The 15,916-nt window shown below is 47.5% G+C and overlaps 1 protein-coding gene across 2 annotated transcripts in view; it reads right to left on the minus strand.

Moving 5' to 3' along the window:
- The window catches only part of DNAJB12 (DnaJ heat shock protein family (Hsp40) member B12), a 15,642-nt gene extending 3,264 nt beyond the window's left edge, over nucleotides 1-12,378 (minus strand). Inside the window, exons 1-7 of one of the 2 annotated variants that reach the window (XM_026851964.1) lie at nucleotides 12,204-12,378; nucleotides 10,713-10,858; nucleotides 7,438-7,623; nucleotides 5,362-5,441; nucleotides 4,120-4,229; nucleotides 904-1,076; nucleotides 128-273 (exon numbers count right to left, since the gene is read on the minus strand). In XM_026851964.1, the coding sequence (XP_026707765.1) occupies nucleotides 152-273; nucleotides 904-1,076; nucleotides 4,120-4,229; nucleotides 5,362-5,441; nucleotides 7,438-7,623; nucleotides 10,713-10,858; nucleotides 12,204-12,292 (906 nt within the window). In that variant the 5' untranslated portion in view covers nucleotides 12,293-12,378 and the 3' untranslated portion in view covers nucleotides 128-151. Of the gene's footprint in view, nucleotides 1-121; nucleotides 274-903; nucleotides 1,077-4,119; nucleotides 4,230-5,361; nucleotides 5,442-7,437; nucleotides 7,624-10,712; nucleotides 10,859-12,203 lie in introns of both variants that reach the window. The other variant, XM_026851963.1, reaches the window with a different exon arrangement.
- Nucleotides 12,379-15,916: the final 3,538 nt, after the last annotated feature.

Raw genomic sequence — 15,916 nt, forward strand, 5'->3', positions numbered from 1 at the left:
GCCCCCCCATGACATGTGTGCATCCGGAGGAGACTCGTGAAGATCGGTGTCTCAAACAGGGATTTAAGTATGAAAAGCACTATCGTGCCCCGCTGCCAGGGGAAGCGTCACTGGCTCGTACTTAGACCTCTGCTGAGCGGGCAGGCGGTGACTATCCGTGCAGAGAGGCTTGAACGTCTGACAGTCTGCTACAGCTGGGGGTGCCCATCTTCTGTGCTCGCTGGTACAGATCCGAGTCTCCGAAGTAGCGTGCCCGGTACAACAAACCTTCCTCTGCCAAGGGAAAAGTCCAGCGTTAGGGACAGGGTGGGGAAGGAGACCCACCTGCCAGGCCATGACCCACCACAGGCTCTGAGCACCTCCGGTGCTTCAAGGGGAGATGAAGCACAGGATGAAGCTGGGGAAATGCCCTGTGCCCTTTGGGACAGGATGGGTGTAATGTCTGCTGACAGCTCATCCATCCCGGGGAAAGCCTTCAGAACCCGACAGGACCCGCCTCTAGGGCTCATGGAGGACACCCTGGGCAGCAGACTTTCAGATATGGTCCTCCGACAATTAAAAATATCACACAGAGCTACCGGGGGGGTGCTCCTGAAAATCAGATGGCTGCAACCTTTCCCCTTCATTGGAAATCAAAGATATCCTACTGACACAGCAGCGGAACCTCTCAGGCACAACTCCTGTCTGACCAGTTCTACAACAGCATTAAAAAAAAAAAAACCAAAACAACCCCCCCCACTGGATTTGTCACAAAGTCACAGATAGAAAAAAAAAGTCAACACCACAGGAAATGTGCTCGCATCATGTTAAAGTATAACTTTAGCATAACAGAGTTAAAGACCTTTCCAAAGCCAACCTCATGCAGCAGCCAGGACCCTCTGCTCCTGACCCCACACTACTCACTCTGCTGCTTCTCTTTCCAGCAGTTATTTCGAAGGTTTGCAATGTAGTCGTCCTCTACGCTCCTTTCAACGTTTTTCAGGTTCGTGCCTGTGTATTCATCTGCAAAATTCTCAGATACGTAGTAGCTGACTTTCAAGTGCTCTGTCACTCTCCTGTGTATGTGACCCACAGACCTAGTTCAGGAGGAAGAGGCAGAACAGTGTAGGACACACTTCAAGGGCACAGCAAAAACCTCCCAGCTCTTTTTACAACATGCAACATGCCATGGTACCAAACCACTGAAATCATACATCACTCCTATGCATCCAGACTCGAAGGTTTGGAAAGGAGAAGCATTTCTTGTGGAAATGAAACGCCAACACGGGGAGAGAAAACCTGCCAGGCCTCTAGCTAGGTGGGCAGAGCTCTGAATACAGACATAACTCTGAGGCAGATTGCCCAAGGCCTAAACCCACTTAAAATAAAGCGTTCATTAGAATTTTCAGCACTAATTAAATCTCTCTGCAATTTCCTTGCCAACGACACCATCATCTGTTTTTTGGCGGCGAGCCCCGGGGATGGCTGAAGCTCGGAGGCTTGTGGGGGGCGAGAGCAGGCAGCGAGGCAGAACGGCGCCTGCGCGGAGCAGAGCGAGGGCAGTCCCAGCTCCCCAGCAACCCCCCCTCGCTCAGCAAGGCTGCCCGTCGGTCGGGTCGAACCCAGTCCCCTCTGCTGAGAGATCAGCTAACCCCAAGAGCGTCAGCTTCCTCTGCCACATCACATGCTGCAACGAACACCGTGGCTGCAAGAACAAAATTAGAGCTGCTCTGCACTCGAGCCTGCGCCAACTAGTACAGAAAGTGCTTTCTAGAAGGAAACCTCTTCTTACCCTACCCCCGTGGATTTGCATTTCAGAAAAAGCCGTGTACTTGTTTTCCCCAACACTCCAGCAAACCTAGAGATACGCACTAGGGCGTGTTTGCAAGCTGTAACACAGGACCTGTGCCCAAACCCTGGATTCATCAGGAACAGCTCCATCTGGAGACGTGCCCAAAGTTCCCCATAATAAATACCAGCTGGCTGCTGCATTAAAAGCGAGCCTGATTCTTAAGCCAGGTATAAACATTAACTCATCCGGCTCACCCTTCAGTCTGTTATCAGGGTTTACAAGAGTGATTCAGAGACTCCTGCACGTTTCATCAAGGTCCAGCACTCAGGGAGGAGTGGTGGGTAACCCCACAGACTGAACACGACCAAAAAGCTCTCTTGGCATTTTTCAAGAGAAAGGCTAACGCATCTCCAGCCACTCTGGAAGAAGCTCAGCTCACTATTTTACCTGTCAAGACAGAGCCCTAAGCCCTCCCAAAGTTCATATTCCTTTTCTGTCTAAAGATGAACTATGGAGGCCAGAAAGCGTGCTCTCAAAAGAGTATTTGAGCTCCAGCAGCAGCTTAAGTGTAAAGCCAGAAAATAAGGGCAGGACCTAGTGCAAGAAAGCTGCCACCTGAAGTGAGACATGCAATTAAATAAGGCAAATTTAATGAGGTGTTATTGAAGAGCAGGGTGACACAGTCAGGCCCACAGCCAGACAGATCTTTCAGCAGAAAGCTGGTTTTCAGGAAAGATTTACAAAGGTAATGGAGCGACAAATGGTTCTTTAGGACTCTCCCTTTCTCAGTGACAGCTTCGCTATCAAGAAGTGGCATTAAAATCTCCACGTGTCACTGAAACCTCACCGGGTTCAAAAGCTTCTCGCCTGCTGCTCGCTGAGTTCAGCGTGGTGAGCTCCAGCTCCCTGCCCAAGGCCAGCCAAGCACAGCATTTCCCTTGACATCAGGCAGCTAAAGTGGCCTGGCTGCCCACACAGGCGAGCGATGGAGCAGCACCGCCTGCCGGCACAGCACTCCCTTTGCTCCTGAGCTAATTGCACTTGCAGTGCCACGGTCGCTCAGGAAGGATGTCGGAGGGCTGGATCAGCCCATTTGCTGCCCTTGTGCAAATCCAAACTTGGAATCGGTTCGCTTGCTGCCACCCGAGCATGCAGAGACAGGGACAGCACAGGGATCAGGGAACTGAGCAGCACAGAAACACCTGGGGCTCGGGGATGGCTTTTCTCTGACAGCTGGCGGGGCTGGAAGCAGATCCCTGCCCTCTGCTGAACGTCTTCTCACCCCACAAACCACCTTTTCACCAGTATAAAACATATATAATGCTTAATTTTATAGTCCTAGTATCAACTGCAGAAATCACATCTCAACACTCTTTAGCCCCTCAGAATAACCCTGAACCGTGCCCTCTTCAAAACCGCTCCATCTTTCAGTTCCAAGCACTAATGTCATAGTCTTTACCTTGGACCCAAAGGCTAAGCTGGGTTTTATAGTATTTAACATGATCGATGGCAAATGTTTTCACCTGTGAAACTAAACAGGGCCCACTGGCTGTAACCCAATCTACCCTCTTTAAATACACATAAGGAACTTCCACAGAAAATACATTAAGCTTTTGTCAAGAATGATGCAAGCAGCCAGAAATCAAGCCTGTTTTCCCACTCTTTGTTGGCACTGCGAAGTAAGAATAGACTCATTTCATTTGTCAGCCAAGTGAGCTGATTGGGGCATTTCCACAGGATCTAGAGTGAAACAGCTTCACTTTCACATAGTAAAATGTCTGGCCATAGCTATCTCATGGCAAGATCAGCGTTCAAAAATAGGGGATTTCTCTGGGAGTGTCTTTTACTCTACAGGAGTGTCCTTCATTCCATCTTCCTCTGCTGCTTTGTACTAGGCATAAACTGAGGCCTTCATGAAGAACAGACCTGGCTCTTGCTTTTGCTCTTGCTCCCCAGTTTAACTCTACACCTCCGTTTATTCTGCCTATGGGATCTTGGTGCTGGGCTACAGTCTCTCAAAGTCATTTCATCTGTTCCTTTCTCAGACAGTCACACCCAGCTATGGGTATGAGCTGCAGAAGGTCCCTTTAAAGAACATTCTCCCTTAGGCAAGTGAGCACCCTTCCACACACCTCCCATCTCAAGACCTGTTTGAGAACCGAGAGGCCTTTGCTGATATGTGAGACATCTGGCAGCAAGAGCAATGATGTGATGAGATAAAGCAAAAATAAACCAAAACCAAAGAGGAAAAACAGAAAGCCTAGATTCCTACCCCATCATACCACCCCGCCCTCCAGAACTCAAACCCCACCCCAGCTGGATAAATTTTAAGAGTAATGGGTACTAACGGCCTCTGGCTCAAACTGTAGGGTGGGCTGGAGACCATCATCTGGCTGAGAGCAGACACGATGATCAGGATGAGGATAGGCATCAGCTGGACAAACAGCCCAAGGCCACCCTGAAGAACAGAAACACACGATGGAGTGCCACCCGTACACTTGTACACAAGGATCCTGTAGTACTACCCTCCCGCCCTCCCTCCCAGCCCTAAGACAACCTACACTCTCCGGCTTTTTGCAGGCATTCGGCTCAGAGGCACCCCAAAATAACTGGGGGGAGTTCGCCTCCAGAAACAGCAGTGTGACTCCAAAGGTCCAGACCCACCACCCCTTCTCCATATGTGACAAAGGGCAGAGGGGACTGGCACGGGAAAGAAACCAGTGAATTTCAGAAGCTGCATGTCCATATTTTCTTTTTCTAGAGCATATATGGTTTCTGTCCTGCTTGTGCTAGTGAGTAAAACTGGTTTAATGGAAAGCCTTCCCCACTCTTCAGTGTCAGATGAAATTAATTCCCCCTCTACCTCACCCACTGAGCTCCCGTCAGTTCCAGCAGCAGGGTACATTTTCTCCTTTAAGCTTGAGAAAAAATATTCAGGAAGTGCTTGTGTTTGTTTTAAAAAACCATAATTGGTTGTCCCCAGAATAGTAATCTTCAATATATAACCCTGGTCTCTTAAATAGTAAGTCTATCATTCTCACTTCTCTAGACCAGACGGCTTGGGAATGCTGGGGATATTACTTAGATTTTCTGTGATGGCAAAACAAAAAATTAGCTCATGCTATAAAGTGTTTTCCTTGGTTAATTAAGCATCACACATTAGAAACAGGCTATATTCAATGATGGAATAAAAGGGAGAATGAGTTCAGGTTGAGAGGAGCCACGAGTATCCACATTATCTGAAAAGTGGATTTACCTTTTGAAATTACAGAATTAAATCAGAAAGGAAATGTTTATTCTGTGTAAAGACAGCTACAGTTCACTGGTGCTTTCTTATTTCAAGGCAGCACTGTTTCAAGATACACCAGCATTTCCCTCACTGGACAACAGCTATGAGAGTCTCTGGAGAACAACCACCAGTAAATTAAACCACAACTTGGCGTAAATTCTGAAGGCAGCTCGCTTCCCACGAAGCTTTCTGTTCAGGGGGGTGGAAACAAGCAAGACTGTTTCACAAGACCGCCACAGCAACTAGCTCATATCGGAAAAACCTTTAGACTCCCAGTAGCCCCTGCCTGTTCTCCACTTACGTCACCCTGATGTTCTCGTCTGTCCTGCCTCTGATGGTAGGTGTATCGCATCCTGCCGTTGCTGTATACGTGAACGTTACCTAGGGGCAAAAGAAAAATGTTACACAAAAAGTCAGAGTGTGTAAGATGGTGCTGGCTGGCCAGGAAGGAACTACAGAAGGTGGTCACGTTCCATGTCAGCCTCAGCAATAGAAACACGACAGAAAAAAGTAGAGCGTGTGCTAATAAACAACAGCAAGCTCAGGAATTTTAACTTTGAACGTTGTCAGAATGGGCTTGATCTGTTTCTTTGGCTTGGGCCACACTCAGCAGATATAAGGATACGGAGATTGTAAAGGAATCCACGCTGTGCTCCTGTGTCGATCTGATCTGCCATTACCACCGCCCCCAGCTCAGCCAACATCACGCAGCCAGCAGCACGCCGGCCAGTTCAGAGCTGGAGGAAGGACAGGGCTGCTTCCAGTCTGCAGCTGGGGTGTCTCAGTGAAATGGTAATTTGACAGACTTGGGCTATCCTGATCCCTGCCTCTGTCCCAGTGCACAGGCTGCATGTCTGGGGTTTTGGCCAGCGGGCCACACGGCCACAGCAGCCCCGGACCCCAGCCACTCCATCACGCTGTCTTGGTGGAGATGGCTGTATCTTTAGGACAAAGTGGACATGGGATTCCACAGGAGACCAAGAGAAGAACTGATACAGAAAAATTCTGTTCATCACCTGAAGCTAACACAAAATGAGCTACATAAGCTGCAGCTGAAAAAGGAGTATTCCTGAGGTGTACTGAGCAGATACATCTGAAGAAGAACTGGTGGTGGGCACTGAGGTCTGTCTACAGGATTTTGTAGGATCACATGGAAATTCAGGTTGGAAGTGACCTCACAAGGTCCAACCACCTGCTGAAAGCAGGGTCAGCCATGTAGAGAGAATATCTTGTACAGGCCTCCTCACTTCTTTACTTTAGATTAAAACCAATTATAAGAAGAAATAATTTTGGCAGTTCTTACACCCTAAAACCAGAGTTCTTCCCTGTCTTGCTTTAAATGTCAAAACTACAGCTGAAAAGGGAGACTGGCTGAGAAGGCAGTCCTGAATTCTCCTGGGACAGTGAGGAAAGGAAAAAAAGCCTGAGCTAAAATAGCAACTTGCTGTTTTTACTGGAGCAGCTTTACCTCTCTGACAGGCAGAACATGAATGCTGCAAAAGGCTTCAAGTTGCCTCTGCAAGCACTTGACATTAGTGTGTTAATTCTTACATACCAGATCGGAAAGAGCTACCAGAGTAAACCTTCTCAATTGAAACAAAGATATTTATTTTTCCAAGCTGGTCCACAGAGGTCAAATAACCACTGCCTCCACTGCCAGCTAAATAAGACTACAGCAGATGTGAGGGAGTCCTCTAAAATACCCTTATCCTTATATTAAATCTGTGCTTTTTTGTTTAGAACTGATCAAGTGAAGGAACAGTCACGTTGTTCCTTCCTGCTACCTAAACCGTGATCAGCACTGTGGATAGACAGGATACAGATTTAATCTTCAATTAAGAGGTTTAAATTATGCTCTAGAAATAACACTTTCCTCTTTTTTTTATGGGACACAGTGGAAAGAAGGAAGTGGACACTGATCTCTGAGAAACCACTTCAGCTGTGTGGCAGAGCAGATACAGATCAAGAACGAGGCCCAGGTGTTAACCATAGTTTGTTCTGTTGAGAAGATTCAACTTGAAAAACCAGCAGGCAGAAAAGCCTTCCTCAGAATAGGATTATTTTTACAACTGGCCTTAAAACAAGTCACTTTCTGTTCTAACATCCAACCTCGTAACAGCTGATGTTGCCAGCATGCAAACAACTACCTGAAGTTGGGAAGAAATCCAGCTCTGATGGTATTACCGGCTGGATGCTGAGTTCTCCAAGTACCCACCTGAACAATTTATAAAACTCTAGGTGTTCAGGTCATGTGTGAAGGAGAACTCTCTCCCACCAAACTCAGCAATCCTTGCACGGCCAAATAAATCACTACTGCACTGTTTCTCTGTCAAAAGGATCAGGTCCCATTCAAGAGATTAAGGTTTAACGTGCTTACTAGAAGGAAAACCACCACCAAAAAACATGTTGAAGAGGTCCTCAGGGGAGATGTCTGCCTCAAACCCGCGGTGGAAGTCCGAGTGGCTGTGTCCGTGCCGAGCAGGGTTGAGTTTCTCGTCTCCAAATTGGTCATATTGCTTCCTCTTCTCTGGGTTGCTCAGTACCGCGTACGCGTTACCGATGGCTGAAATATTGACAGTAAGGAAGCGATTAGCTTCTTTCTTCTACAGATAATACATTTAGCCCTGCAAACTGCCAGGATTTGCCTTTCTCATGACACAAATGAGGTTCTTAACTACCCATGTCTTTTCAACAGGCTACTTCAGCAGTGCAGCACTGGTACACAGCATGCTTCTCTGGCAAACACAGACAGAAGAAAACCACACCAAGAGACTCACTGAAAAAGGCCTTAATTAATTCAAATGAAGGAGTTATGATATGACCAGTATGAATTTGGTATATATCCCCAGAGAAACCCTCTCAGATGAATGAAACGATGAACTGTGAAGGAAATACTGGTTGTAGAGCAGCCATACGTTTCACTTAATTAAACTTGTTATTCCTTTTGAACAACTAATGCTCAAATCCTACAGCTGTAAACAACTGTACAGGAAAATACGATTTTACTTGACAAATTTTATTCAAAAGTGGCACTGAGGAAATTCAGTATCATAGCCTAAAACCAGAACTGCAAAGAATTTAAATAGAGGCTAGATCACTGAAAGAGATTTTCAAATCCCCCGTAACAGCTAGTAAGGGAATGTTGGCCAGAAGTGGTGTCTGTCAGCTATAAACTTCAAAATTTCCAGATGTCAGAGGTAAGGTATATAATTACAAGGATTGTTAAACAGTGCCTGGGATGGTGGAAATGTACTGAACGAAACCCCTGCCAGTTCCCCAGGTCACTCTCCTTCCAAGTTCAGCATGTTTGAGCCCTTCTACCAGAACATCTGCCTGCCACCCTCCTATTTCTGTACTTCTCTCTCAACAGCTTCCCACATCCCCCTTTTGTCAGCGGACCCAACAACCTCCCTGTGCAAGGAGGCAAAAATGTTCATGGCAGTAGTTGTCTGGTGTATAAAAAGCAGGGGCAGAAGTGATAAAAAGGAAGATAAATGCCCTTTGGAGGAGATTTAACTCCAAGATTTGAGATTTTCCCCGTAGTCAGATCGAGGTGCACTGTTTCTTCTTGGGCTAGAGATTTGTAGTGTGGTGGATGTAATGTCAATGCACTTGTTTCCTTCTTGGTTATAGTAAGTGCACACAGAGCAAACATTTCTACAACCAGGCAAGGAAGCCAGACAACATGGACTGACTCTCAGTTTTGTTCTTTCAAACTGTGCAGTTAAGCAACGAAAATGGAGTGGTTCAGGGTTTTGTTCATTGTCTGACTTTCTGCTGACAAAGCCCAAGAAGCATCTCATTCCAAATCAGGATTTCAGCTCCAAGTAACCAGGTTCAACTCTTTTTTCCAACGTCAGCTGAAGGTAGTGATGCAAATCTGCCACAAGGCAGACTGCAGCCAACTGCAACTATGGACTGAGACAAGGTCTCAGGACAAGACGTAACACTTTATCAGCTGTCACTGGGAAGACGAATGCCCAGACTTCAGCTAATACATCAACGTAAGAAAAAATTAACTAAAATCCCCGTAGCAGTGCACATTTCCCCCCACCCCCACCCCTTCACCCTCTGGAACCAAACAGCTGGACTCCAGCAAGCCCCGCAAGCTAGGAGCTCAGCTCGGGGGCTGAAGGACGGGGGAGCCAACGAGGCAATGCTTGGAGGAGAGATAACCTGAGAGCAGATAGCTCTCCAGGGGAGGATAAAGGGCACCTTGCTTAACACACGACTTCTGGCACGTAACTCTTGTCAAAGCCTTCAGCAAACACCATTATTTAAGATTACAGGTGAAGAAACCTGCCTTTCGCCACTTAGCAAGGACTGAAGGATAAACTATCGAACAGTGGCTTAGTGCACATGCAGCCTAGATAGATGTCTGCAGAGGTTCACTCTTTAATCTGGCCTCCATACTAAAACAGGCTCTCCCAAGTAGCTGGGGGTCAGCTCATTATTTGCTAACACCAACACACTTATCTGTTATGGATTTAAGTCTTAAGAGACTTGAACAAACCTTACATAAGACTTTTACTGCTGAATTCATGTCTACTAGAAGCTTACCCGAATACCGTATCAGTACACTCACACCAGGCTAGCCTTGCTCCCTGCTCCAGAAGTCTCAGGCATTTCACTTCCAAGATGGCCAGAATCAAACCACACTATTTAAATGGCTAAATACAGCAAAACCAGTGCTGTACAGCTGCCAGCAAGAAGTTCTGCATTTAGCTCAATGATAACAATCAAACTTCCACAGCTTGCAAGGGAAAATGGGGTTGTATGTCCCAAGCAATAGCATTTCTTCTGAAAAATTACTCCAGTTTTAAGGTAGGTTATGGCCCAGGAAACATCCCTGCTGTGTTTGTAGAGAGGCCCCGAGCACTGGGCTCTTTGCAGCAGAACAGAAGCTCCTGGTGACCTTTTTTGAGTTCTGGCTGGGCTCAGTTGCACAGCTGGTGCAGTTCTGCCCTAGAAATTTTCACCTGGGGTTTCTACCCACCACCTCCATCCACAGCCTTTTGCAACAGTCAGGTGCTGAGAGCTGGCTTAGAAACCTGAAGGCTTCCTGGCTGCCTGAAATGCTCAGAGTGTAAGAGTATAAATACCAGTTCTGAAGAAGATGAGTTTCCTGCCCTTGGGCCTGCCCAGCAACGTTTCCCTTGAGTGATTCGTGAACCCAACAGCTGCCTCTGGTGCTGCACAACTTACTGGGATTTGTCAGTAGACAGAGGTGCACCCCAGCACCTGCCCTGTGCTGGACAGCTGCAGGACTCACAGCTTCTCCCTGCTTGGTGAATGCTCCTGCATTTCCCCCAAAAGAGGGTGGTTAAAATCCCAAGGGAATTTCCTCCTGAGCAGCGTGGCAGGAACAACACATGAGAAGGCTGCTAGGAGAAATGGAAGGAAGGCAGGCTTCTCCTTATCTGACCAGCAGAGGTGAATCCTACCTGTGCCAACCTCTGTTTATTATTGTAAGCTTGTAAGTTGTTCATAACAGAACTAGCTCAGAAGAGAGAAAACTTTACAAAGAAGAGCTTTATTTCATACTACATGACTTGTGAGGTTGTTTTTAAGAGTACTTGCTAGCCCAACTCAGCACCACTACTGTGACAGTGATAGTTGGGGGCAAATCACAAAGTTGGGAATGTTCATTACCTTTAAATGCCTCTGTAGCCCCTGGCGCGTGGTTCTTATCTGGGTGAAACTTCAGTGCAAGTTTCCGGTAAGCCTTTTTCAGGTCCTCATCAGAAGCTTCTCTGTTTACTCCCAGAATTTCATAGTAATCTTTGCATTGCTTTACCCTGCCAGTAGAGAGGGGAGAAAACAGTTTCAGCTGTGAAAACCACTTTTCATTGAATACGTCAGACTCTGCAACATCTCACACATCACAGTTTCGATCAATGTCGTTCAGTGAACTCTGGTTTACTCTAACTCCTCAGCGAGTGACCCAATTTTTGTCACAGACTCATTCCCACTGTGCCTGCATTACTAGCACACAAACACTCTCACAGAACAAGTCAAGCCAGTGGAGGTAGAAGGGCCTCTCCTCAGGCAATAATATCATCCGTAAAGGAATGTGACTGGCAAACAAGCTTCAGATTCATCATGCTCACGTTTTGGAGGCTCTTTGGGAGGGACTACAAATGACAGGCCAGGATCTGAAAGATAGATGGGCTACTGGCTTTTCCACCCCTCTCCTCATACTCAGTTAATTCACAGACCTAAAAATAACATCAGCTGAATTCTAGAGGAAGAAAGAGGGAGCTGCCCAGGCCTGTGCATGCAGCCCTGTTTGTTTTGGGTATACTCTCAGCCCAGCGACGGTTTCTCCTTCTCACGTGACTTTGATGAGACAGAAAACACCAGGCTGGGTTTTTGGAGAAAGGGATGATGTAGTCCAATAGCCAGAGCAGCTCTTGCATAATTCAGACCGTGCCCATAACCTTAAACAAAGTTTACCACATGACTGTGCCTGCAGTTCAGCCCTTCAACTTCCAGTATTTGCAAATGGTAGAAAGGAATCAAGAACAGCTTGAAACAGGGTTTGGAAAACGGGTGACTGGATAAACATGTCTTGAGACTTTCCAGCAGAAGGTTTAGAAGTGTATTGTGGTAACAGAATGAAGCATCCTGCAATGGATTTTTACTTTATCAGGCTCTAAGAGAGACCATTAGCAGAATATCATCAGGAGAGATGGGGAAGGCTCTAAACCAAAGCTCGGGACAGGAGGGTTGCCCACTCAAGCTCTGAGCCATGACTCCCACCTACAGGATCTCAGGAGCACATGGGATTTTTCACAGCATTACTGAGTAACACTAAAGCAAACATGAATGTGAAGTCCACAAGATGAATGCATCCAAAATGCCTCCTTGGACCTCAGCCAGGAAGAGGCCTATGTGCTTACAGTTCTAGCCCTCGTGCATGCCTCTGGGGGAAAATCTCATCCCTGGAGACCCAACCCAGCTGCTTCCCAGGGCTGCCATAGCTATAAATCCTCCTAGTTATGCTTTTAACAGCCAGCCAGTCAAAACCCACTCAATATGGTTCAAAGCTGAAATTTTTATAACACTGTGAAAACCAGACTGGTATCATGTGATAAACTCAAGCAAACTGCAGGTTGAAGCCATGGAGAGCTGTGCACACACCTTTTCACTGCATCCACCTGGTCCTGAGTGTAGCCCTTGGGGGCCTCCCCACCAGCCTCTCCATTGGCCGATGAGAAGTCTCCGCTCATTTTCTTGAACTGAGAGTTTGTGGACTCCCTGGATTGGGACTGGCCATTGGCCGACTGCTCGTTCTTGTTGAGTGATTCAAGCAGAACTGAAACATGAAAGAGATGAAAAGGAATGCAAAAAAGTAGTTAAGACACTGCCAAGCTCAACCTGCCCTTCTAGCTCTCCCATAAGAGAGACCCCTCTTCATCCCTGCCACTGCTCTAAGACCCCCCCACCCTTCGTCAGGAAAACCCTCCTCACCTTTTCACCCAAGGAACCCCCGAGTTCCTGCTGCTTCTTGCCCAGATGGGAGGGACTACTGCTGAGGATACTGCCTGCTTCTCCCTACGCACACAACCTCCACCAAAACCCCAGGCCTACACAGCTGGACAGGCCGGGAGCCACAGCAGATCACCAAAGATCTCTCCTTAACAGCAAAGCATTTCTACATTTGTTCCTTAGCATATTATAAAGCATGTTATTTTTTCTTTATCTCCTGCCTTTGAGATTCTACTGTGCTGGGTAAATTCTGGGACAATGTCATATCTTTAGAGAGCTTAGAAATAATACTGTGGGATGTCAGTCACAGGGGGACACTCCCCTTTTGGGGACAGAGAGCTGCAGCACTGACTGCTGCCAGCACATGATAGGACCTGTAACACATGAGTCAGGAGGGTGCTTTGTTCTCTGGCTCTGTCTTACCTACATATTCAGTGTGTGTAGAAGCAGCTGTGAAAAACACCTTCTCTCTCAATTACTGAGAATGAATTGTGTAAATTCAGTTTCCCTTTTCTTAAGAGGAGTGCACATGCGTATCGGGTAAACTGCTGCGGACTATGGCCTCCTCCTTGCAAGGCTCAGGTGCTGCCCTCCATCCTTTCCAGCCAAGAGGGGACAAACATTCAGGCCTGGCCTAAACACACAGCTGCCAACACTGTGAAACCAACCCAGAGTCCTCCAAGCACAGAAATATCTTTCCACCAGGCATTTCCCTGGCAGGTGGATAAGCACCACCTTTTTAAACGATTTTTGTCTTTTATGAACTGAATATCAGACTGACCTCTTCACACCTGTAGTTTCTGAAGTTTATGTACTGCCTCCCCATTAAAAAGAATAGACAGAATAAGCACAAGTAATATGCTTAAAAGCAGACAATGTTATTTACAAAGGCATCAGTAACTTGACGAGCTTGCAGTCCTTTATCCAGAGCCTAGAACTGAGAAGGACGTTTCATCTCCTGCAGATTGCACGTTACAGACCTTGCACTATGGGGGTATCACGTTCTTTATGCAAGTGCAAACAAGGCTTGCAGGCCAAGAGATGAGTCAAGATATCCTATCTGCCCCGCAGAGCTTGTAGGGGCAAGAAAAAGCACTTGGTAATCCGACAGCCAATACAGGCGATTGTTACAGGATGAAGGATAAAAATGACAGCAGGCTAATGAGCAGGAACTCACTGGATGAGCTTCTGAGCTTGGGGGCTTCACAGGTTTTGGCTTTCAGAAAAATAAATCCTTCTCTTGCTTGTATTTATACCACTAGATTGTTCACAAAATTATAATCTTTGCCTTTGCTCCTTCTAAACCTGGAGCAAACCGCCAGGCACTTTTAAAGCTTGTCTCACGATGCTGCCCCTCCACCCACCCCACTCTTGCTGTTTTGGGCTCAGTTCCCTACAGCTTGCCAAGAGATTTTTAGTGGTGTGGTTCCCCAAACCAACCACAGCAGTCCACCTATGGCCACAGCTCAGTCCTGTTTTGCTTTACAGCCCCGGTCCTACTGCTTCTGCATCCCAAAGCCATGCTGGTGCTTTGTGCAGTCATAGCACAGTGCAAATTCATAAACTACTGAAGCAGCGACGGCTAAATTATTTTTCAGTTCTGCCAACTCAGCTCCCTACCAAACATGTGCTTTGCATCACTTTTCCTTGCTTATTAGCCAATATTTCTTCAACTTCTGTTAATTTTCCCAAAACTCCTGCTTAATGGTGACCAGTGGGACTCTATATGCCAGTGTGACTGACTGCATTTACGTAGAAGAAAACTTCTTGCTGAAATCCCCTTGCAAAACCATTTGCTGATCCTGTGATGACACCTGTAGGATCCAGCCGGGGTCAGAGTTTGAAGCGCCGGCTGTGCAAGGTCCACGTTGCTGAATGTTGCCAAATCCAGTGTAACTCATAAGAAAGAGTAGATTTCCCAGCGGCACACAAACTACGTAAAGACTCAAGGGCCACCGTGTAACTGTGGGATCTTTGGCTACATTTCCCAACTACAGACCCAAAGCACATGAGCGAGCAGGACAGCAGGACATTAAGCAAAGGGTCCCTGGGCGGCAGCTCAGACGTGAAACCAGCAGCTTGGTTGGGTCTGGCCACAAATTAGCATGCTGTATTTAACATTAACCTGCCCTGCTGCCCTCCTTTCCTCGGCTTTCCTCCCCTGTACTCCAGTTCTCTAAGCGTACATATCCCACCTTTTATTCTGGCTGCCCCAGGCCACAGAATTAAGACAAAATGTTACTGCTTTACATCGCAAACTGGTGCTTGCTGTCATCCAGATCTGCTTTTCTGGTGCATGCCCTAGCAGAGTGCCTCAGAGAGCAATCCTTGTCAGGGTGAGCCTTTCTGTGTGCTATCTCATGCTTTTTCCTCCAGAAGTCACTTTTCCTACCCAGTAATTTTGCAGAATTATAAACTCTGAATGGGAAGGACAACCACACTGCACACAGAACAGGCCAATACACTACATTTGAGGGAATGGGAAGAGGCCTGGTGCAACCAAAGAAAGGATTACAGGAAGTCTTGGGCTCTCTACAGGACACACGAGCTGCAAAACACAGCCAAAGAATCAAAACTCAGATAAGGTCCATCAGAGCAAAAAAAGGAAAAAAAATAAAATAGTATCTACAGCCCTTTGCACAAATTTCTGCAACACAGAGAAATAACTGTGTTTAGCTGCTTCTGCAAAGCACTTCCCAGTTGCTTTTGTGACATATTTATTACGTACACCATAAAGCTTCCAGGAAATGAGATCGTTCCTCAAAACCCATAAAACTGGCAGCAGGTCTTCAGGAAAAAAGATTATTTTTTATGCGTGCTGAAATGGAACTGCAGTAGCCACGCTAGGATATTTACGTGGGGTGTACGAAACGAGAAGCAACACTTGCTCAAACATGGCCTGTTTGCCTGCCTGCAACCTGCCCAAAACCGCTCCCCAGGGCCAGCGCGGTAGCACCTCTGTGGGAGGGATGGAGCTGCAGGGCAGTGGAGGGGGAGGAGAGGGAGAGGGGGGCTGCTTTCTGCTGCCGCACCAAGAACTTCCTTCCCGCCTTGCCGAGCCCCTCTCTCCCCACAGCGACAACCTCGCAGCGACGCTCCCGCCGGCGGCCGTGACCGCGGCCCCACAGCCCACCCGCGGGTCGGGGGCCCACGACCAGCGAGGATTTCGGCAGGCACTAAAAGCACCGCGCTCTGCTCCTGGCATCCCTCCCCCGCTCCCCTCTCCGGCCAGAAACCCTCCCCTCGCCCCAGTCGCTATGGGGCAGCTCCCGGGAAGGCAGACGCCGGCGGGCAGGGGTTAGGGCCGCTAACCAGCTGCCCCCCTCCCCGGGCGGCCCCGTCTCCCCCCGGGGACACCCACCGAG

The sequence above is a fragment of the Athene cunicularia genome (assembly GCF_003259725.1).
Source record: "Athene cunicularia isolate RWA chromosome 6 unlocalized genomic scaffold, athCun1 chr6_part2, whole genome shotgun sequence".
NCBI lineage: Eukaryota > Metazoa > Chordata > Aves > Strigiformes > Strigidae > Athene > Athene cunicularia.